At 65.1% G+C, this 21697-nt stretch overlaps 1 protein-coding gene across 1 annotated transcript; it reads left to right on the top strand.

Annotated features, from left to right (window-relative positions):
* The first annotated feature begins 773 nt into the window (after nucleotides 1–773).
* COL6A1 (collagen type VI alpha 1 chain) lies at nucleotides 774–21563 on the top strand. The gene is made up of 35 exons (XM_031679457.2): nucleotides 774–996; nucleotides 1575–1704; nucleotides 3149–3349; nucleotides 3930–4089; nucleotides 4220–4348; nucleotides 4462–4482; nucleotides 4650–4670; nucleotides 4745–4789; nucleotides 5631–5684; nucleotides 6218–6262; nucleotides 6362–6388; nucleotides 6571–6597; nucleotides 6681–6725; nucleotides 7013–7066; nucleotides 7263–7325; nucleotides 8048–8110; nucleotides 8208–8261; nucleotides 8356–8391; nucleotides 8577–8639; nucleotides 10019–10081; nucleotides 14909–14971; nucleotides 15647–15709; nucleotides 15815–15865; nucleotides 15996–16031; nucleotides 16632–16694; nucleotides 16930–16995; nucleotides 17536–17571; nucleotides 17947–17983; nucleotides 18172–18180; nucleotides 18445–18578; nucleotides 18847–18956; nucleotides 19056–19239; nucleotides 19317–19497; nucleotides 20047–20076; nucleotides 20209–21563. Exons 1-35 carry the CDS (start codon nucleotides 900–902, stop codon nucleotides 20829–20831), a joined length of 3084 nt encoding a protein of 1027 aa, XP_031535317.1. The 5' UTR covers nucleotides 774–899; the 3' UTR covers nucleotides 20832–21563.
* The last annotated feature ends 134 nt before the right edge of the window (nucleotides 21564–21697 follow it).

Raw genomic sequence — 21697 nt, forward strand, 5'->3', positions numbered from 1 at the left:
GCCTGACTTAGGTGGAGGCAGCGGTGAGACCACCCCCGCCGTTGCTCACAGAAGCATCAAAACGCAGGGAAGAAACCCTAAAAGTCACCGGGGGGCGATTCCTGAAGGGGCCCCAGAACGTCTTTGTCATGGTTGTAGATTTTTGCATGTTTTAAACGTAAAACATTCCAGCTGATACTGAGCTTCGGCTCTTGAAAGATCTAGAACCTTCCCTGGGGCCGGGAGTCCCCATTCCGAGCCCACCCCCACCCGGGGCCCCGGTCTGGGGTCCTCAGAACCTGGGCCTCCCCTCGTCTCTGTGTCTCTGTCTGTCTGTCTGTCTCTCTGTATTTGCACAAACAAAGGTACGTGCAGTTGTCTGCTGACTTTGTTTTCCCACAGTAAAAAATGAAACATCTTCATAAAAACGTATTTGACCCAACTATGAAGAGAGAGTTACATGAAAACGCGGAAGTTAGACAGAGCGACGGATCTGAAACGACTGGTAGAACCTGGCTGGTGCGGGGACAGGGATGGATTCCCCACGAAGGTTAGAAACAACCACGCAGTGCCTCGGAGAAAGCCCTCGTGGGCCGCACGTCCTCCCCCGGACGTCTGAAACTCAGCCAGCCCGAGAACTGCGAGCAAGCAGAAGCCCCCACGAGCCCGGGAAGTCAGTCCGTTAGCCGAGCGGCGTCCTGGGCTCGGAGTGGCTCCCGAGGCTGAGTGACTCACCCAGGCGGGAGAGACCCCCGCCCTCTCCAGGGCCCACCCAGCTCCTCCTCCTCGCCCGCCCCTCCCCTCCTGGGCTGAAACTCCGGAGGCGCCGGAGAGCAGAGAGGACTTCTCCCTCTGGTCACCAGTCACTGCCAGCCCACCCTGCCCTGCCCCTGCTCCACGGTGACACGCAGGCCGGAGACATGAGGCTGCTCCGAGCTCTGCTCCCGCTGCTGCTGCAGGCCTCCTGGGCCACCGCACAGGACGACCCGGCGGCCGCCAGGGCCATCGCCTTCCAAGGTGAGCGGACGTGCGGGCTCTGCCGGGCGAGGCAGGCCCAGGCCAGAGGCATCCAGGCACGATGGACGGTGGGACCTTGGCCCCTTCCCCAGCGTGAGAGCTGAGGTGGGGGCCCAGCTCCGGGGGCACCCCCAGCGAGGGCCCTGGGTTCTGGCTGCCCCGAGGCCGAGGCCGAGGGATGAGGGACGTGAGGCTGGGGAGTCAGGAGGGAGGATGAGGGGGTGAACCTCATCCGACCTCAGCCTCCAGCACTCCCCGCGGGCGGGTGCTGCCCGATCTCTGCCTCAGTCAGTTCCTTTTGCTTCCTGCCCAGTTCTTCTGAAGGTCGTGCCCCTGTAGTTTTAAATTCAACCTGGAAATGAGGTGGCCGAGTGGGCTCCCTGCCCCCCGGGAGGGATGGGGCTCTGACCCAAGCTGGCAGGATTCTCAGACTGTCGCCTCGTTTGTGTGCTGTGTGCTCCGTGCGGGGGGTGGCCAGGCCATGGCTCACTTGCCAGGAGATGGCTGGAGGGGGGCTCACCAGGGGCAGGTGAGTGCAGGGCGTGAGCTGTAGGTCCCCTCCTCCCGTCCCCGCTCAGACTGCCCCGTGGACCTGTTCTTCGTGCTGGACACGTCCGAGAGCGTGGCCTTGAGGCTGAAGCCCTATGGGGCCCTGGTGGACAAAGTCAAGGCCTTCACCAAGCGCTTCATCGACAATCTGAATGACAGGTAGGACCTCGGCCTCCCCCTGCCTTTCTCTGAGCCTCTCTGTGGGGGGCTGCTGGGCCCAGGGGTGGCTGGTCTGGTGTCACCCCTGCCATGGCCCAGAGGCAGAGCTGGGCCTTGATGTCCCCACCTGGGACAGGCGGCGTTGGCCTGGCCACCCAAGTCCCCCCTGCCTCAAGTCTGTGTGGTTCAGATGGGCCAGAAGGAGGCTGGATTTGAGATGGTGCAGGCCGGACAGCCGGGAGGTCTGAGGGGACAGCGCTGCCCCAGGGGCTCCCAGCCCCCCAGCTGCCCACTCGCACAGCGAGTGAGTTTGGGGAGCTGGCTGGGGCCCTAAGGCTCTGCCCAGTGCCTGGAGAGGGCATCCCCACCAACTGCCTGGACGTGGACTGCTGCCTACCTGGAATGTCAGCGTCTACTTGCTAGACTCAAGGCCCAGTGTCCCCTGTGTCTGGTGTCCTGGTCAGAAGGGCTGCCAGCCTGCTTCTGGGTTTGGAGGTGACACTCTCCATCCACTCACTCACTCGTTCGTGGTGGGGATGTCCCAGGCAGCTGGTGTGGCCGAGGACAGGTCACGACTGTGGAAGGGGGTCAGGGCTGTGGGGGAGGGGCTTGTGTCAGAGCCAGGCTCCTCCCCTGTTCCCTCCCCTGTGCAGGGCCCACCCGGTGTCCCACCCTGTCCCTGCTGACCTACTGACCCACTGACTGCAGACCCAGGCCCTGAGACTCCCACCCACTGGAAAGGGCCACAGGGACAGAGGGCGGGGTCTGCTCAGAGCAGGGCACTGTAAGGCCTGAAACCCTAACCTCCCAAGATGCCCGGGGCCATGAGGCCAAGCAGGGAGGGCCTGAGGGGGGGAGGACGCACCTCGAGGAGGGAATGCTGGGGCGGCAGTGCGGCCCGGCGTCCCCTGGGCTCTGGCCCCGTGCCTCAGCCTCCCCACCTGTGAGCTGGATGGGCTCCTCTGGCTGCTCATGCCGTTGGCTCCACGCAGGGAACTCAGACACCCCTGCTGTTGGGCTGGCGGGCCCTGGCCACCCCCCGAGCCCCTCGGCCCAGGTGCACGGGGCAGAGAGAGGAGGCTGCTCAGATCCAGGGGCCCCCGCCAGCAGGAGTCCTCCTGCCCCCTGTCACCAGCCCCACTGCTGTCCATGCAGGGTCTGTCCCCGACCCCCGTGGCCCTGGAGCAGGGTCTCAGCACACACACGCCTCGTCTGAGATCCTGAGGACCAGGGGACGTGGTGGTCACTGGCTGGCCAGGGCCTGGCCCTTCTGACCACCTGCGGCCCCTCTGTGTGTGGCCCCGGGAGCCAGGACCCAGCGTCTCAGGGCCGAGCGGGATGCCCAGCCCGGGGCGGGTCTCCACCCGTGCCCTCGGGCGGCCGGCTGGCAGGAGGGGAGGTGGCCTGGGGCGGGGGAGGCCCTGCTCACCCGCCGCGCTCGCAGGTACTACCGCTGTGACCGCAACCTGGTGTGGAATGCGGGCGCGCTGCACTACAGCGACGAGGTGGAGATCATCCGCGGGCTCACGCGCATGCCCAGCGGCCGCGACGAGCTCAAGAGCAGCGTGGATGCCGTCAAGTACTTCGGCAAGGGCACCTACACGGACTGCGCCATCAAGAAGGGGCTGGAGGAGCTGCTGGTGGGGTGAGCGCCCCGCCACCCGCCCCGCCGCCCACCCTGCTCCCTGCTGCCGCCTGTGCCTTGCCTCCGTCCCCGCCCGTGGCTCCGGCCGAGGGGGTGGCTAGGCCCAGTCCCTCGGAGGCTGCTCCACCTTCCCGACCTCCTGGACAGCCAAACCTGCCAGGCCCCAGGGCCACTCGCTGCCAAGCCAGGCTCCAGCGCCCGAAAGCCCCAGGGACAGTCCAAGTGGCCAAGGGGGTCGTGCTGGTGACCACCGCCCAGGGCTGCCAAGGTCACTCTCTGACCCTCTCTCAAACTGTCCGCTGTCCCCTCAACCACTGAAGGCAGTGAGCCCACGAGGTGTTATTTTCTGCTTTAGTAGCTGTCTCTATGACCCACTCTACAGCCAGGTCCACACAGAGAAATAGGAAGCGCCGCTTTGAGAAAAACCCTGGGTCGGCGTCTCCCTCGGGGTTTCCAGCCCCTGCCCATCACTGCCAGTCTCGGGGTCTTAGCTCTGTGGTTCCAAGCGGCCCTGAGCTGTTGGGTCAACAGCGGCCTGAGGGGCCCAGGCTGGGTGGTCTCACCTGCCCCACCTGTGCAGGGGCTCCCACCTGAAGGAGAACAAGTACCTGATCGTGGTGACCGACGGGCACCCCCTGGAGGGCTACAAGGAGCCGTGTGGGGGCCTGGAGGACGCCGTGAATGAGGCCAGGCACCTGGGCATCAAAGTCTTCTCCGTGGCCATCACGCCTGACCACCTGGTAGGCCCCACGTGGCCTGCAGTGGAGAGAGGGAGGGGCTCCCGGGGGGCGGGGGGCGGGGAGCAGAGACAAGGTGGGGCCTGGCTCCCACCATCGCTGACCGCCCTCGTTCTGGTCGCATCCGCACCAGGAGCCACGCCTGAGCATCATCGCCACGGACCACACGTACCGGCGCAACTTCACGGCGGCTGACTGGGGGCAGAGCCGCGACGCAGAGGAAGTCATCAGCCAGACCATCGACACCATCACGGACATGATTGTGAGCGCGGCCTGCCTGCCCCGCCCGCCCTGCCCGCCCCGCCGGGTCCAGGACGCGGGAACTCCTGTGCCTGGGACTTGAAGTTAAACCGACTATTCCCTTTCAATTTTCAGAAAAATAATGTGGAGCAAGTGGTGAGAATCCCCCTCCCACCCCCCGCCCAAGGGGTCTCTGGTGCCCTTCCCCCTCCCCCCCGCCCGAGGGGTCTCTGGTGCCCGTTCCTCCGCCGAGCAGGCTGAACGCGGGAGGCCGTGGGGCCATGCTGGGCTTTCTGACGTGTCCCTCTGTCCCTTCTCCACAGTGCTGCTCCTTCGAGTGCCAGGTGAGTGTGGCTCCCCACCTGCCCCAGGCCGCGTGGACGCTGTCTCGCACTGACTGTTCTCTTGTGTCTTGCAGCCCGCCAGGGGACCTCCTGGACCGCGAGGCGACTCCGGGTACGAGGTGAGTGGCCGTGGCCGCCCCACACCCACACTTACCTCTGGGAGGTAGGGGGAGCCTGGGAGAAACGTCCCCGCAGCCTGGCGCCGGGTCTCAGAGACATGGCTGGACCCCGGGCAGCCGTCCTGAACGCCCACCGCACCCACCCACCCGCCTGCACTGAGCTCGGGGGAGAGTCTCGGTGCGGTAACCCCACGGCCCATGTGGGGGCCTTGGGCTGGCGTGGGGCAGGATCCGCTGCACCGGCCTCCTCTCTGTGTTGGAGGGACTGGCCTTTCTGGAGTGAGTGTCCCCTAAGCTTCGCCGCTGGAGGTGGCCCTCCTGTGAGACAGCGTGAACGGCGGAGATTCTGGAGATCAGGCTTAGTTACCAACACACACAGCCAGGGAGCTTGCTCGTGCAAGTCAGATTTCTGGCTTCTCCTAAAAAGTGTCAGGTCCAGGGGCTCTGGAGCCACGTGGCCACCAACCATGGGACTGAGTACCAGCCCCGCCCCTGGGGGGCTTCTGTGCCCCGTCCAGCCCACCTGCCTGCGCCTCCCCTGGAGCCCAAGGCGGCAGCAGGAATGGGCAGAGAAAAGAGATTCAGGGGCCAGCCCCGCTGGGGGGCAGTCTGGCCGGCGCCCACAGCCCCAGGTCCGGCGGGGTGTGTGGAAGGGGACACGTGGACCTGGCCACGCCGACCCCAGGATGGGTGACAGGAAAGGTGTCTGAAAACCACACGAACTGAAGACCGGATGGAATATCTTTTCAAACCGTTTTTATGAGCAAGTAGGGGGTGCCTTTCACTGGCTTTTAGAAATAAATGGGACTTGTCCTCTGAACTTATCTGCTCTGTGTCGCAGGGAGAGCGCGGGAAGCCGGGTCTCCCAGGAGAGAAAGGAGAAGCCGGAGAACCCGTGAGTGCCGAGCGCCTGACACGGGAGGGGAGGGGGCGCTGAGAAGCCCGAGGCTGGGGAACCCAGCTGCAGAACCGTCCAGAAGGAGGGCTGGTTTCTGAGCACCGTCGCAAGTGGCCTGACCCTCAGAGGACACAGCCCCCTAGGGTGGCGAGGACCAGAGGGCACAGGACACATCCCACCCAGGAAGACCCCCCTCGGGCCCCCCCAAGGCCCACCTGCTCTGAGGACAGGTTGTGACGGTCAGCCAGCCAAGCCCCAGTCCTCTGCTTCAGCCACCGCCAGTCTTCTCGCACACCACCCCTCTCCCCCTGGGGGGCCTGGAACCCACCCCCGGAGTCCTGCTGGGGAGTCCCCAGGAGGGGTGGGGCCGTCACAGCAGGGCCCTCTCTCTCTCTTTCTCCCAGACACAGGTCGGTGGTCAGCCGGTCTGGTCTCTCCAGCTGACCAGGCCTGAGCACGGTGGGGGGCAAAGGGGCTGGGTAGGAGCCGCCCTGACCCAGGCTGTCTAACGCGCCCCTCCTCTGTTGCAGGGAAGGCCTGGGGACCTCGGACCCGTTGGCTACCAGGGCATGAAGGTGTGTCTCCCCCTCCTCCACTGTGGTGTGACCAGGGCACTGGGGCCTCGGGCCTGGGACCCCCTAACAGACCTGTTCTCTCCTCTGTTTGCCGTTTAGGGAGAAAAGGGGAGCCGAGGGGAGAAGGTGAGTGAGACACCACTTTGGGACGTGTCCCTCAGGGCATCGAGCGGCCCCTACCCCGAACAGGGACGGTGCTGCTGTTCCCGGCGTGGCTGGGCCACGGCAAGCTGGTGGGGGGCCCTCCTTGGGGAACTCGCCCTTGATGAGGAGGCCAGGCCCCTCACCCTCCCTTCCTGTCTCCGCAGGGCTCCAGGGGACCCAAGGGCTACAAGGTGAGTGTGGCCAGTGGGGGCAAGGCTGGTGGGGACACTGCCCATGGGGGTGCCGTCTAACCTCTGGCTTTGGCACTTTGCAGGGCGAGAAGGGGAAGCGCGGCATCGATGGCGTGGATGGCATGAAGGTCACCCTTAGCGCACGGCGGGCTGGTGGTGGGGCACACGGTTCAGGGAAGGGTTGGTGGGCAAAGCTGGCTGCCCCGGAGGAGGTGGGAGGGTAGGGGTCTCGTGTGCGGGCAGTGCTGAGGGAGCATGAAAGGCAGGAGGCCTTCCTGACGAGCCCCCGGTCCCAGTGGCCCTCAAGCCCCCCGACCAAGCTCAGAACTTCTTCCCCTGGGCAGGGCTTTCTCGGGAAGGGGACCAGCGAGCCAGAGCTGGAAGGTCTGACCCCGACCCGCCTTCCTCCTTGTAGGGGGAGATGGGGTACCCCGGCCTGCCAGGCTGCAAGGGCTCGCCCGGATTCGACGTAAGTTACTTTCTCTCACCCACATGTTAAGACTGAATTCTCAGGAGTGAAAACAGCCCAACCCTCCTCCTGGCACACCAAGAAGTCCCGTGGCCGAGCTGCACGCAGACCGGCCGCCCCGGCTTCTCACTCGGTGCGCGGCCCAGTGCTGCGGCTCCAGCCTCCGGACCGACCCCTCCCTGTGTCCTCTCACCAGGGCATCCAAGGACCCCCGGGGCCCAAGGGCGATGCGGGTGCATTCGGTCTGAAAGGAGCGAAGGTCAGCGACTCCAGCACGGGGAGGGTGGGGCAGGCGGGGGCTTTACCACCTACCGAGCGCTGAGCAGAAGTTCCCCCGGAAGCAAGTTCTGGGCGCGTGGTGTGAGGGCCAGGCCCACGGGCAGGCAGGCAGGGCTAGGGTGGGGACCTTGCCAAGGAGGGTGCTGGTCCCATCGCACCTGCGGCGCTCACCCGCCCGCGGCAGACGGAGGCTGCCCTCGGCCTCTCAGGTTGGCTCAGGACTGTCCACGCAGCCTGCCTTCCATGCCAGAGCCTACCTGCTAGCGTGAAGTCTGAACCCATGAGTAAGCAGGCTGGTGCTGACCCCGCAGGTGGGCAGGGAGGTGGGCATGAGGACCTCGTATCTGAGTCAGAGTCAGACCTTGCTGGCATTTTCCGGGGTTTTCTGTAACAGGAAATGCGAGAGAAGACGGACGTTTAACATGGACTCTGCCCCACGTGTCTTACCGTGCCCGCAATGGGTTTTCCCATGGGCCCAGGTCCACAGGGGCCAGGCACCAGGCTGGGGACACTAGGCCATCACTCACCAGGGCTGGGCTGTGATCGGGGGTTTTGGGCAGAGACATGGATGGTTGGGGAGGGTCCTCGAAGTCTGAGGCAGGGGCAGCGGCCTGCAGTCTGAGTGAGGAGGGCCAGTGTGGGGTCGCATCCCCCAGGGCGGGCAGGTGTGGCCTCCCGAAGCTGACCCTCTGATCTTTCCAGGGGGAGCCTGGAGCAGATGGGGACCCAGGGAGGCCGGGGAGCACAGGCCCCCCCGGAGATGAGGTGAGCGTGCACTCAGCCCCGGACACAGGGGGGCGGGCCCGGGCCCTGGGAGGGGCAGCCTGCCCAGGGCCGGACAGTCTGCACCCTTCTCCTCCAGGGTGAGCCCGGAGAGCCTGGCCCGCCGGGAGAGAAAGGCGAAGCCGGCGACGAGGTAGGACCCCCGTGTGGCCTCCTGCTCCTGGCTCCTGGGACTACAGCAGCGCTCCCGTCCCAAACTAATGCTTGTGTTCCTCCCTCAACCCCAGGGAAACCCGGGACCAGATGGCCCCCCTGGAGAGAGGGTGAGTTGGGGGTCCTGGGCTCTGGGCCTCACCAGTTAGAGGCTGGAGTGGCCGGGGTGTCCAGCCCTGTCGTCCTGTCAGAGCTGTGGGACCCCGGTCTCTGGAAGGACCTGGTGTGAGATGGAGAGTGTCCCACACTGCATCGTCTGGGCCGCAGCCTCACCTCTCCACTTCCCTCCGCACAGGGCGGCCCGGGGGAAAGGGGACCACGGGGGACCCCAGGCACGCGAGGCCCGAGAGGAGACCCGGTGAGTCACTGTTTCCAGAGCCGGGACCCCATCCCCAGGCCGAGGTCATGCCATCACAGGACACACACCACCAAGCCCCTCTGGCCCCTGGATTTGGGCAACCCACAACCCCAACCTCTATTTTTCCAAAAATAGCCCCCACCACCCCCCACCCCCCACTTGTACGGGAAATGCAGCAGCCCCTCCCTCGGCCCCTGCCCAGGCCTCTGAGCTACGTGGCCCCAGCCACCTCGAGGCCCAGCACACACCAGGGCACAGCCACCTGAAGAGTCACATGGCGACGCTGGTCTGCGGGCGCGGCCCCTGTGTGAGCGTGCCCTCTGCGTGGCAGCGGCGGCGGCGGCGTGACCACCCTCGTGCTGTGGGCGCTGTGTCCGCCTCTGTGCCTTTTCACCAGCGGCATCGCTTAGCATGTTTTCAGTCTGCCTGACTCCACTGCACATCAGGGTTCTTCAATCTGCACATCCCCCTAGGAGCTCCCTCCACGTTTTGCAGACAGAGCCTGCGTCCTTCCTGGGGGTGGTCTTTCTGTTAAAACTTCAAGAGTGGGGACGTTGGGTGGCCCAGTGGCTGCTGACCCCTCACCTCGACGGCTGGGCCCAGCCTCACTGCCCGGGGCCACACTGGGCTTTCCCTGCCCCGCGGGTCAGGGGGAAAGTGTGGCGGGACCTAACGTGTGGACACAGACACAGACTGGCTGGATGGAGCGGGAGTGAGGGGGAGAGGCCTGACGTCCAGACTGCAGGTGCGGCCGGCCCTCCACCTGCCGCTCCTCGTCCCAGAGCAGGACACCCTCCAGGCCATGCTGTCCGTCTTGTGGTGACGCTCGGTCAGCCAGGGGCATGTCCTCCTCCAAACACGAGTCCGGGGCATCTGATGGGGAGAGGCCAAGGTCAGTGGGAGAGAGACTCGTCTCTCTGACCCCTCCCCACTCCTCGGCTTTCCCAGAGCCCCGCAGACCCCGCACAGGGGCTGGGGGGAACATCAGGACAAGGACAACGTAGCTCTGACACCACTTCCAAGGCCTGCCCCTCGGGTTGAGAAACAGGACGGGAGGCCCTGGGGGAGCCTCCAGGAAGCGTCCGGCCAGCCCCCTAGCCCTGGGCCCGAGGCCCATCGGTGAGCCTCGCTGGGGAGCAGGCAGAGCAGGGCTGCTGGCCCCTCGTGGTGGACTCTTGGAAACACACGTCACTAGACAGACACACACGGCTGTGTATGTGGAAAACACGTGGGCATGTGTGAGGACGAAGGGCGAGGCCAGCCCACAGTGGGTGGTGGTCCTTCCTGGCTCTGGGGGAGCTGCTGGGCCCCAGGCTTTGCCCGATGGCCGCCCAGGGCAGCCGCCTCCCCGCCTCCACCCAGTGGCTTTTCCTCCCTAGGGCGAAGCCGGACCCCAAGGTGACCAGGGTCGAGAAGGCCCCGTTGGCGTTCCAGGAGACCCGGTAGGAAGCCCAGCTGTCGGGGGCAGGGAGGGGTGTCCCTGTGAGAAGCGGTTCTGCTGGCACAGATCAGCTTGCGAATTTGGGAGGAGACCTTTCTCCGCCTCTGACCTGGTGCACTTCCTGCGGCGGGTGTAACCTGGAGACCTTGGTGTCTCGGGGGACAGCTGTGGAGGGGAGAGGCAAGTGGCAGGTGCAGACTGGGGAAGTGGGCCCAGTGCTTGCAGGGGGACCCCTTTGTCTGGGGGTGGTGGCACCGGCAAGGATGCAGTGCTGAGTGAGCAGACCCCCAGGTGGCCCTCAGAGTGGGGAGGGGGTGCCCTGGAGTGTCTGGTGTGGGAGGAGGGCAGTGGGGGTGAGCCCTTGAGGCTTGGGGGCAGATGGGGCAGGGCTGTCAGCGGCAGGGGCCCCTGGGGACCCCCTGGCCTGGCAGGGCAGGTGTCGGAGGACTGAGCCCAGACAGAGGCACCCCACATTGGAGACAGGGCATGGGAACCCCCAGAAGACACCAAGCTGGCCGGGGGAGACCCTCATTCAGTGTTTTGAGCTCAGGTATGAGATCCCGGCTAGAGGTTGATTTGGGAGTGTCAGTGCATGGAATGTTCCAGAATTCCTGGATGTGACCTTCGGGAGGCTGTGCGGGGAGACCGGAGGGTGGAGGCCTGAGGAGGCAGTGGGCTGGGTGGGCGGAGGAGTCAGGGGACCCCCAGGGAGCTGTGAGCGTCAAGGGGACAGAAGGGGGAGACCTCCCTCCCCAGGGAGCACGGTGCTCTCAGCCATCTCCAGAGGCCTGGCCTGGGTGTCACGAGGGGATGGTGGGCGCAGGGACAGGTGCACGGGGAGGTGAGGCAGGGTGGCCGGGAGTCAGCGCCGGGCAGAACAGGCCAAAGGGCCGAGTGTGAGTGTGGCCACTGGGGCTGCTGAAGTGACCACGGCCACGCTGGTGGGTGGTCTCGGCCAGGCTGGGGCTCTGGTGGCCAGCGCGTCCTGGCAGAGATCTGCAAGGCCCGCTGGAGCTCTGGCCGACCCTGGGGGAGCACTGGGGGTGGGAGCACCGCCCGGTACTGCCTTCCAGGGGGCCGATGGCCATCCGAGGTGGAGGGGTGGGGACAGAGGATACAAAAGTGGACACGCAGCAAACTGAGCCATGTTCATGGTGAGGACGCCATGAACTGAGAGGCCCCCTGACCCCGCCCACCGCCCCCTGTGGGGGGAGGGCTGCCCTGTCCACGGGCCACTGAGGGCCCCGCAATTCTGGGCGCAGCCCAGGCCTGCGGTGGGGCCTCAAGATCTTGTTCTGCTCTGGCCTCCGGCTCCTCTTCCCGCGGGTGGGGGTCCTTGCCCTGGCTGTGCTGGGATGGGGGAGCCAGCAAGGATGCTGGACTCCCCCCAGCCTCCGTCCCTGCAACAGATCAGGTGTTGTGTCACCAGGACTGGGGGCTTCATCCTCTCCTCCTTCCTTCAGGGACCACCCCCATGCAGGAGAACACACGATGGGGGCGCGACGGGGGCAGGGGCTGGGTGGGAGGTGAATGCGGACCCCTCTCTCCTCCCTGCACCTGTCCAGGGACCCCCTTCCCTTGGATGGTCCCATCACTAAGCCAGCCCCACTGGGTCCCCACCTGCACACCCACTGGTCCTATGATGGGGTTCGCTGGGTGGGGCCCGTACCGTGTGCTGGGGGTGAGGTGTGCTGCTTGACCGTGTGGGGAGGGTCCAGGCAGACCATGGGGAGTGGCCTTGGGCCAGGCCTGGGGACTTCCCAGGGGGCAGGAGGAGGGGACAGCGGTGCGTGGGGGTCCGGGAGCTCCAAGCAGGGGCTGTGAGATGGGATGACCCCGGGGGGCCTCGGGCTCAGCTGGGACGTGGATCATGGCTTCATGCCTTTGGCAGCTTTTTTTATGAAGGAAAATTTGGAACTGGAGTTCTAACTAAAAAGGAACTCACAGAGTAGGAAAGGAGCTGCCGCCACAGCAGGGCAGAGCTGTCAGTTCTCCTGCGAAGCAGCGGCCATGCACTTGGGGCCTTCCCGGCGCGGTGTAACGGGGTGGGCGTGGACCTTCTCATGACACAACTAAGGGCCAGCTCCGTGGAGAACTTCCTGGCACGTGATCCCAGGTTGGATTCTCCGGGCGCCACCTGCCCGAGGCCCCGCCGTCCCTGGGGCCTGTGGCCGTGTGCGGACAGGGGGCGCGTCCCGGGCCCGGGGCTGCTGGGCCTCCGTCTCAGCAGTGAGGCGGATGCCGCCTCTCATGCAGACTACGGCTGGAAGGTCCTCGGGCCCCCGGACCACAGCTCCCGTGGGGACAGCTGCCCCTCCGGGTTTGGTTTCCTGAGAGAGAAATGGTTAAAACCAGTACCTCCAGCAGGAGGAAGACCAGCAGAATTCTCCTGTCCCCCCACAACACAGGCGTCCATTTTCAGTTTTCTCTAATGTTTGGTTTCTTCTAGAACCCTTCTAGAAAGAGCACGGTGTGTGTGAGGGGCCAGGTAGGAGGGGCGCCGTCCACCAACAGCATCGTTGGTGACGCTCTGTCCCCCTGATTAACCTTGGGGGCCTGGCCAGGCCAGCCCCCGCCCACGCTTCTTCAGTTCCAAGACGTTCCACTGGGTGAGCGTACTGAGGTGCCCACCTAGGCCCCCTTCACGTGAAGGGAGATTGTCTCCAGTATTTTGCTTTACAGAAAAATATCAGCAACCATCGGCCTTTCTGTCAGTTCATCTGTCCATTCATCCATCCAGCTGTAACCATCCAGCCCTCTGTCACCCACCTACATGCCGTCATCTACGTGTCACCCATCCATTCACTCCTCTGTCTGTCCATCCACCCAGCCAGTCACCTGTGCCCACCCACCACTCATCTGTCATCTACTGTCAGCTGGTGCCCATCTGTCCATCCTCAGTGTACATATGTGTCTACCCTTCTGTCCATCCGCCCTTCTGGCCATCTGTCCATCCTGAAGTACTTCCAAGGCCACATCCAGAACACAAATTCTTAGTAGCAAAATTTCTTGACCCCAGTGGTGTGTGTGCGCAGGTTGACATTTGCCCGACCGTTCTACTGCCTACATGCCTGGCCCCACGTGCGTCCCCCCAGGCTGTCACACAGAGGCGGCACCCACACCTTTGCCAACAGGAGCTGCGATCAGACTCCAGGCGTGCGTCTTTGCTCCTCTCTCTGTTTGACCACTTGTGGGAAGGGCCGGCGTGGCCCCTCCGCCTGGCTGTTCACGTCGCCGTCCGTGTCCCACCAGAGCCTGTGTTTCCCACGTTGATGTGCATGGGGCTCCAGCCGTGGGGCAGACACTCTGTCGTGTGTCATCTGCGTCCCGTCTTGTCTGTGGTGCCTTGTGGATGAGGGGAGTGTCCTGCTCGTTCACAAGGATGTACGAATGCGCTCACCCACTTCGTGTGCTTCTGGCTTATGTCACTGATGTGTCTGGAGTATGGAGCGTAGGCCTGCCCCGGCTGGCCTGTTTCAGTGAGTGGCCACCCATTGTCCCAGCGTGGGACTGCAGCCCTTCCTGGGATTAAAATGCACTTCCATATTTAACCCCCTCTCCTCTGTCCCCTGGGATCACTGTTGCAAGCCCTTACTTTCCTGTTTCCACCAGTGCTGACGACCGCGCTGTTGTGGCCTTGGGCCGGGCTGGCCCTGCTGCCAGGGCGCTTCCGGGGCCGCCCTTCCTGGCAGGGCGGGCGGGTCCTCCCCCTCCTCCTCCTAGATGGGCCCGAGGAGCGCGTCACGGCTCCTGCCAGTGCTGGGGACAGGGTTAGAGCCGGACTGGTCCTTCCCTGCGGCCCCAACTCTAATGGAATAAAACACTGGGTTCCGGCAGCACCTCCTGGGTTTGTTTCCAGTTTTCAGAGCAATGAATAATAGTCAGTGTAGACTGTGGGGAGAGAGGGAAGCCCCAGCCCAGGCCACAGGGACACTGGGCACGGCTGGGCAGCCGCCTCCCCTGGGGGGAGGCCCCGTGTCCCCCAGCCTGTGACCAGCCGCAGATGGTCCCCTCCTGACTTGTGGCTGAGATGGCACTTGGTCGCCGGGACGTCGACTCCCTGGCCTCGGGGGCTCCAGCTTCTGGGCTCCGCCCTGCCCTCTCGACCCGGTCGTGGGCCCCACTCCCCCACCGACTGCAGACCTGGCAGGTGGTTGGCTCTGCCCTGGAGTCCACGTGGCCCGTTCTGGAAAACGTGCTTCCCCAGATGTCCTGTCGCACGCCCCACCTGCCAGGCCTCTCCTGTCCCTGCCCCCCACCGTGGTGGGTCCTCCCGAGACCCTGAGGGCCCCAGTGCCCCCAGACAAGCCCATCATCCCTCCCGCACCCCTTTTCCTGTCCTGAGGCAGGTCTTAGGGCCCCAGGCTTACCCCGTGGGCCTGCGTCCCTGCGGTGGCAGGGGCTGCTGGTGCCAGCGGCCGGCGGGCAGAGTGTGACGCTGGCGCTGTCCGAGGCGTGCCTAGACTCCGGCCTGGCTGTGGTGGGGCAGCAGTGCCGCAGCAGCCCCCTTGGCTGGACGACAGGGAGCGGTACACGTTTGTGGGGAGGCCGCAGGAAAGGCCCCGCCAGGAAGCACCGCCTGTCCACAGGGCCCCGCGGACAGGCCTCTGGGTCCAGGGTGGGGGGCGCCCAGAGGGGCCAGGCGGGCCGGCAGCCCCGACAGTGACAGGTGCTTGCCATCCCTCCCCTGGCCTGGCTAGGGACGTCTCAGAGGCTCAGGGGACCGAGACCCTGGGTCCAGACAGGAAGGCCGGCGAGGGTGGCTCTGGGATCAGGAGGGCTGCTGCGGGGCACAGAGGGCCCAACGGGTGTGTCCGTCTCTCCGCAGGGCGAGGCTGGCCCCGCTGGACCGAAAGGGTACCGAGGGGACGAGGGGCCCCCAGGGCCCGAGGTGAGTGGCGCTCCCGACCCCCCCCAGGAGGGGCCCGGCCCAGCCCCAGGCCCCAGGCCCTGCCAGCACTTCCCTAGGAGAGCCCCCGGGCTGGGCTCCTCACACGTCTCAGCATCACGCTTCACTTCACCTCATTCATGATTTAGGTGACTTTCAGGAAATTTGGCAAGTGCACAAAAGTGTAAGAGAGAGAGACCCGAGCCCACCGCCCCGAGACCAGCAACGCGAGCGCTTCGGCTCATTTCTTCCCAGTTTCTTCTCTCTCGTTGCGTATCATGCCCTACAGATTTGACTTGGCAAAGTTTTCAGGTTTCTTTCCACAATGAGCAAAAACGTCAACAACATGTCGAGACGTCACCGAGGCGCTGGCGCGGCCATGCCGTGTCGTGCCCGCCTCTCCCTCCACCTGCTCTGGTCGGGCTTGGGTCTGAACTCCCCGCGCTGAGCCCTGGGTCTCTGTCCCGGTCCGGCTACCCTGGGTCCCCCCGGGGGCCCACCAGGCAGGTGCGGCCTCTCAGGTCCTAAGGGTGCGCGGCCCGCAGTGTCATCGGTTCAAGCCCCTCCTCTGATCGCTGCTGTGCTGTGCCATCTGCCCTCCCACCTCCTCCCGGACGCCCGGTGCCCCAAGCCTGTGCGGCTCACCGCCTGGCGTCCGCTTCATTTTCTCCTTCTCAGGGCCTCAGAGGAGTCCCCGGGCCTGCAGGCCCCCCCGGAGACCCAGGGCTGATGGGCGAAAGGGTGAGTGATACAGGGCACAGCCCTGGTGGGGCTGCCGGGGCCCCGAGTCTGGAGCGTCCCAGCTGGGCGACTCCCACAGTGACCGGCTGCCATCTGCTCTCCCAGGGTGAAGACGGCCCCCCCGGAAACGGCACCGAGGGCTTCCCCGGCTTCCCGGTGAGTGACCCCCATCATGCCCCACCACCCCCAGGCCAGTCGGGCACACGTGGCACCGATGGTGGGACTGTCCCTCGGGGGTGCCCCCGCCTGCGACGGGGCTGGTATGACTGTCCCGCCTTCCCTGCAGGGCTATCCGGGCAGCAGGGGCCCTCCCGGGACAAATGTGAGTACACGCCCCGCGTCAGCTACTGAGGGTGCACAGGGCACGCACGCACACGTGTGCACTCACATGTGCAGACGCACACACAGGTGCAGACACACACGTCTCCGTCTCTGCATGCCTCACGTGGCCCTGGGGTGCCCCTGGTAACTGACACGCCCCCCAGAGTGCCTGGGGGCAAAGAGGCTCCCAGAGACTCCACCCCATCTCCCCTCAGGCTCAGGTGTCCTCTGTCCTGCTCTCGGCCTCAGAGTCTCCCCAGGAAACATGTACCAGGGGTGGGAGAAAGGCAGACAGTGTCTCCTTCCTGTTTCTCTCTCTCCTTTTAAAAATTCTGCTTCTTAAGAAGGAAACACAATCATGTAAACTGTACCATCGTAGAGAATTTGAATCAGTAAAATTTACAAAGGAGCCTGTTAGCCAGGATGCCTGGGGTGGGCGAGAGCTGCCCCGCAGCCAGAAGATGTCGGCCCAAGCCGCAGAGGTGTGGTGGGGGCTCCAGTGCCCCCAGAGGCTGGCCCTCCCCAGGAGCCCGGGGCCGCAGTGCCACCCCAGACCCTGGGACGGGGTCCCGCTAACCGTCTGCTCCCCTGTCACCTGCAGGGCACTAAAGGCTACCCCGGCCTCAAGGGGGATGAGGGAGAAGCTGGGGACCCCGGAGAGGACGTGAGTGCAGAGCCCGCCCGCAGGCTGTGAAATCCTGAGTCAGCCTTGGCCTCGAGGGCCATGGAGGGAGGTGGCTCTGTGTGTGGGTGGAGCATGGGGAGGGAGGTGGCTTTGTGGGTAAGCGGAGCATGGGGAGGGAGGTGGCTCTGTGGGTGGGCGGCACATCAGGGGACAGACAGCATGTGGTCTGGCCATACGTGGTGGTGCCTGGTGACACCATGCTGTGTCCTTCCAGAACAATGACATTTCTCCTCGAGGTGCCAAAGGAGCGAAGGGGTACCGAGGCCCCGAAGGCCCCCAGGTGAGTCGGCGTGGCTGTGGGGCAGCGGCCTGACTCTGAGTCTGCAGACGGCTGGGGTGGGCGGGAATTTGGGAGCGAGGCTCGGGGGAAGGGCTAGGGAGGCTGGGGCTTTGGCAGATAGGATTGGGGGAACGTGCAGTTTCAGGGAGTTGGGGGCCGAGCAGGGGGCAGAGAAGAGATGTGATGTGTGCAGCAGAGCCCGGGGAGGGTGCCTGGGTGAGGCTGGACACCCTGCCCATAGAGGTGGCACCGTTAGACCATCAGTGTGGTGACTCCCCGGCGGTGACTGTGGGTGAGCCGCAGACAGGGCCCGGCCAGCGTGCCCACTGACCGCCAGAAAAGGCGCGTTGGACGGTCGTCGCTGAGCACATTAGCAGCAGCTCCTCTAGGTGCTAACGTGCAGTCAGCTGCACCTCGTGTTCAGGGGCCATAAACGGAGGTGGGGTCGGCCTGGGGGCTCCCATCAGACCCGCAGCTCGGGAATCAAGGAGAGCCACAGGATCGGCCCTCATAAACCTCCTCCTGTCCTTTCTTTGACAGGGACCCGCAGGGCACACAGGACCTCCGGGGCCGGATGTAAGTGGGTGTCTGTGAACGTCCGTGGGAGCCAACCGCTCTGGCCAGGGATCCTGTGGGGGTGGGGCGCCGCGGCAGTAGCACGTGATGGCCACGGGGGCACATGATGGCCACATAGGAGGACACGTGATGATCACGTGGGGGGCATGTGATGGTTCTGTGATGGCTATGTGGAGGGCACGTGGTGGCCACATGTCAAGGTCAGGGACTGCCTCAGGTGGCAGAGCAGGGCCCACCCTGGGAAATGAGACCCCCTCTCCACTGGTGTGGTCCCAGGGGATGGGGACCCCGAGGGCTGGCCTCACCCCCAGAGCCCAGGGCAGCCCTGGTGGCGTGACCAGTTCAGCTTCATGCAAGTGTCTCTCCCCCTCCCAGGAATGCGAGATTTTGGACATCATCATGAAAATGTGCTGTGAGTATTTCCACCTTCGTGTAACTGTCCTAATTAGAAGAACGGCGGTCCTGCCACCGGCGCTGGCTGGGGGGGGCCAGCAGGAGGCTGGGCGTGCGCCCCGCCGTGAGGAAGTCCGGGGCGGGGATGGCGGGGAGCCGGAGGGTGCAGCCTGACCGCCTGGTAATTGCCTTTCTCCTCTTCCCCAGCTTGCTGTGGTGAGTGTCGCTCTGTGTCCCATTCCGGGTCTTGTGCCTGGAGCTTTTGAGCAGCCCCCACTGTGGGTGGGGAGTCAGGCCCCTTGTCTCCGCTCTCATGGCCAGGGGGCTGGTCTGGCCTGTCCTCTCCCCAGTCACTCACACCAGGGAGGGGGGACAGGAGCTTCCCCCAGGGCCCTGGGCCCTCCAGCCTCCCCACCTCGGGGCTGCCCTGCTGGAGGGGCCCTGGGAGAGGCCCGGGGCTGACTGCCCCACCGTCCCCAGAGTGCAAGTGCGGGCCCATCGACATCCTCTTCGTGCTGGACAGCTCTGAGAGCATCGGCCTGCAGAACTTTGAGATCGCCAAGGACTTCATCGTCAAGGTTATTGACCGGCTGAGCCGGGACGAGCTGGTCAAGGTGAGGAGGCTGCCCTGGGCCTTGCTCGGGGCCGGTGGTTCCTGGGGCGGCCGGGGTCTGTCCTGACACCAGAGTGCTGGGGGCCGTGGGAGACACAACACTTTGCTTCATGAAAGCCAGGCCTCCAACCCACCAGGTCATGAGTCACCTGGGGGCCTGGGGGCTGGTCCAGCCTGAGGCAGTGGGGGGGGGGCGACCCAGGGAGGGGCCCAGGCACTCGGGAGCCCCTGGGGGGACACTCCTGATCTCAGCTGCTGTTCCTGTGCAGTTTGAGCCCGGGCAGTCCCACGCAGGCGTGGTGCAGTACAGCCACAACCAGATGCAGGAGCACGTGGACCTGAGGGACCCCAACATCAAGAATGCCCAGGACCTCAAGGAGTGAGTGTGGCCGCTTGGCCCCATTCTGACCCCGGCCCTGGCCCCAGCCCTGGCCTTGTCCCGGCCCCGGCCCCGGCCCTGACAGCTGTGGCCCCACAGAGCCATCAAGCAGCTGCAGTGGATGGGCGGGGGCACGTTCACGGGCGAGGCCCTGCAGTACACCCGGAGCCGGCTGCTGCCACCCACCCAGAACAACCGGATCGCCCTGGTCATCACCGACGGCCGCTCGGACACCCAGAGGGACACGACCCCCCTCAGTGTGCTCTGCGGCCCTGACATTCAGGTGGGGCTGCCTCCATGCCTGGACACAGGGGGAGCCGTCCCCACGTGGGGCCACACCAACGCCGCACCTCTCCGCAGGTGGTCTCCGTGGGCATCAAGGACCTGTTTGGCTTGGCAGCTGGCTCTGACCAGCTGAATGTCATTTCCTGCCAAGGCCTGGTGTCCCAGGGACGGCCGGGCATCTCGCTGGTCAAGGAGAACTATGCGGAGCTGCTGGACGACAACTTCCTGAAGAACATCACCACCCAGATCTGCATAGGTGGGCAGCTCGAGGGCCCCCCGGCCAAGACTCAGGTCTTCGCTCGGCCCACATGACCTCTGGCCTCTGAGCCAGACCCCCCACAACAGCCAGCAGTGTGTCTGCCTCCCCCACCAGCCGCTTCATCTCGTGCTCAAGGATGTGGTGGCCTGGCGTCCACACGGTGCTCCCCAGGGTGTGGGCTGTGCCAGGGTCTGTGTGTGCGTGGCCATGGTCAGCATCGCCAGGGACAGTGTGGCACGGAGTCTGAGCTGCAGACCGTCCTTCCTCCTCTCTGAGCCTTGGCTTCCTCGTTCTTGGGAGGGGCCAAAGCTCTGGCCCGCCCCTCACTGGGCAGGTGCCTGGGGACCCTTCCACCCCTCCACACTCATTCCTGCATAAGGGACAGCCCTCCTGGTGGGAGGAGGAGACGTGTGGGGCTGGCCGTTCAGGAGCACCACCACCGGAGCCTCCCACAGAGAAGCCCGGTGTCCTTCCGCTGGGGCTTCCGGGTAGAACAGCAGTTCCTGCGACGGCTGGGCTCAGGCTGTGGGGTTTTCTCTTTTACAGACAAGAAATGCCCAGATTACACCTGCCCAAGTGAGTACCGGGGGATGGGTAGGCTGCTCGTGGCGGGCCCGGGGTGAGGAGGGTCCGGAGGCCAGAAGGGCGGGTGGGGCCGGGCCCCCGAGGACATGTGTGTGCTCACGATCCCCCATCCGCCCCCCGTAGTCACGTTCACCTCCCCGGCCGACATCACCATCCTGCTGGATGGCTCGGCCAGCGTGGGCAGCCATAACTTCGATACCACCAAGCGCTTCACCAAGCGGCTGGCCGAGCGCTTCCTGACAGCGGGCCGGACGGACCCGGACCAGGACGTGCGCGTGGCGGTGGTGCAGTACAGCGGCACCGGGCAGCAGCGGCCGGAGCGCGCGGCGCTGCAGTTCCTGCAGAACTACACCGTGCTGGCCGGCGCCGTGGATGCCATGGACTTCTTCAATGACGCCACTGACGTCACCGACGCCCTCGGCTACGTGACCCGCTTCTACCGTGAGGCCTCCTCCCCCAGCGCCAAGAAGAAGCTGCTGCTCTTCTCAGACGGCAACTCGCAGGGCGCCACAGCGGCTGCCATCGAGAAGGCCGTGCAGGAGGCCCAGCGGGCGGGCATCGAGATCTTCGTGGTGGTGGTGGGCCGCCAGGTGAATGAGCCCCACATCCGCGTCCTGGTCACCGGCAAGACGGCCGAGTACGACGTGGCCTTCGGCGAGCGCCACCTGTTTCGCGTGCCCAGCTACCAGGCCCTGCTGCGGGGCGTCTTCTACCAGACGGTGTCCAGGAAGGTGGCGCTGGGCTAGCAGCCTCCCCGCCCCTGAAACAGAAAGTGAAAATGTGACCTGAATTTTCCTGACCCATCCAATTAGCTAAGTTTTTTAAAAAAGAAAAGCTTGAAAAGCTGCTCTATGCTTTGCGCCTCCCCCACCCGCCCTGGCTTCTGCCGGCCCCTCCCGCTCGCTGCGCACCGGCACCGTCCGCCTCGCCCCTGGCTGTCAGCGTCCCCTAATCCCTGGTCAGAACCTGAACCCTGGTTCTCTTTCCTTTCTGGGCTCAGCTGTCCCCACCTCCATCCCCTCCCCCTGGGCTGCTTTCCCGCTGACCCTGCAGAATCCTTCGCTAAGCTCTCCACTTGCACCAGTCAGTCCAGCAGCGAGCCCGCGTGTGTGCGGAGACGAGCATGCCCGCTCGCGGGGTCCGGTCACTCATGCCCGCCTTGGTGCCTTGGTTCCGGCAGCCTTGGGCCGAGAGCCAGGGCGGCAGGACGTTGGCCCACAGACACTGCGACCCCCGCCCGTGCCCTCACAAAGCCCAGAGCAAAGGTGCTACCCCGCCGCCCAGGGCGCAGAGGCCGCCTCCAGCCAGAGTGATGCGTTTTGTCGAAAACAGGACAAAGCTCTCCCTCCTCAAGGGGCGCCCGGCTCTGCGTCTCGCTGAGGACCCTCTTAACGCGTTAATTGTACTTTTACTCTTTCCTGTTTTTTTCTCAACTGTGTCCATGTCGGCGACTTTTCCAAATAAAGGTTTTCACTGTCCTCCCTGTGGCTGTCTCTCCCAGGGGTTAAAAGCCCCAGCGTGTTCGCACCCGAGGGAGAGCTCCGAGGTGGTTAGGGCCACCCCAGGGGCCTGCCTTGGCCAGACCCCACCCATGACACCCCTCCTCTGGGTC

This window comes from Vicugna pacos, chromosome 1 (genome assembly GCF_048564905.1).
Source record: "Vicugna pacos chromosome 1, VicPac4, whole genome shotgun sequence".
NCBI lineage: Eukaryota > Metazoa > Chordata > Mammalia > Artiodactyla > Camelidae > Vicugna > Vicugna pacos.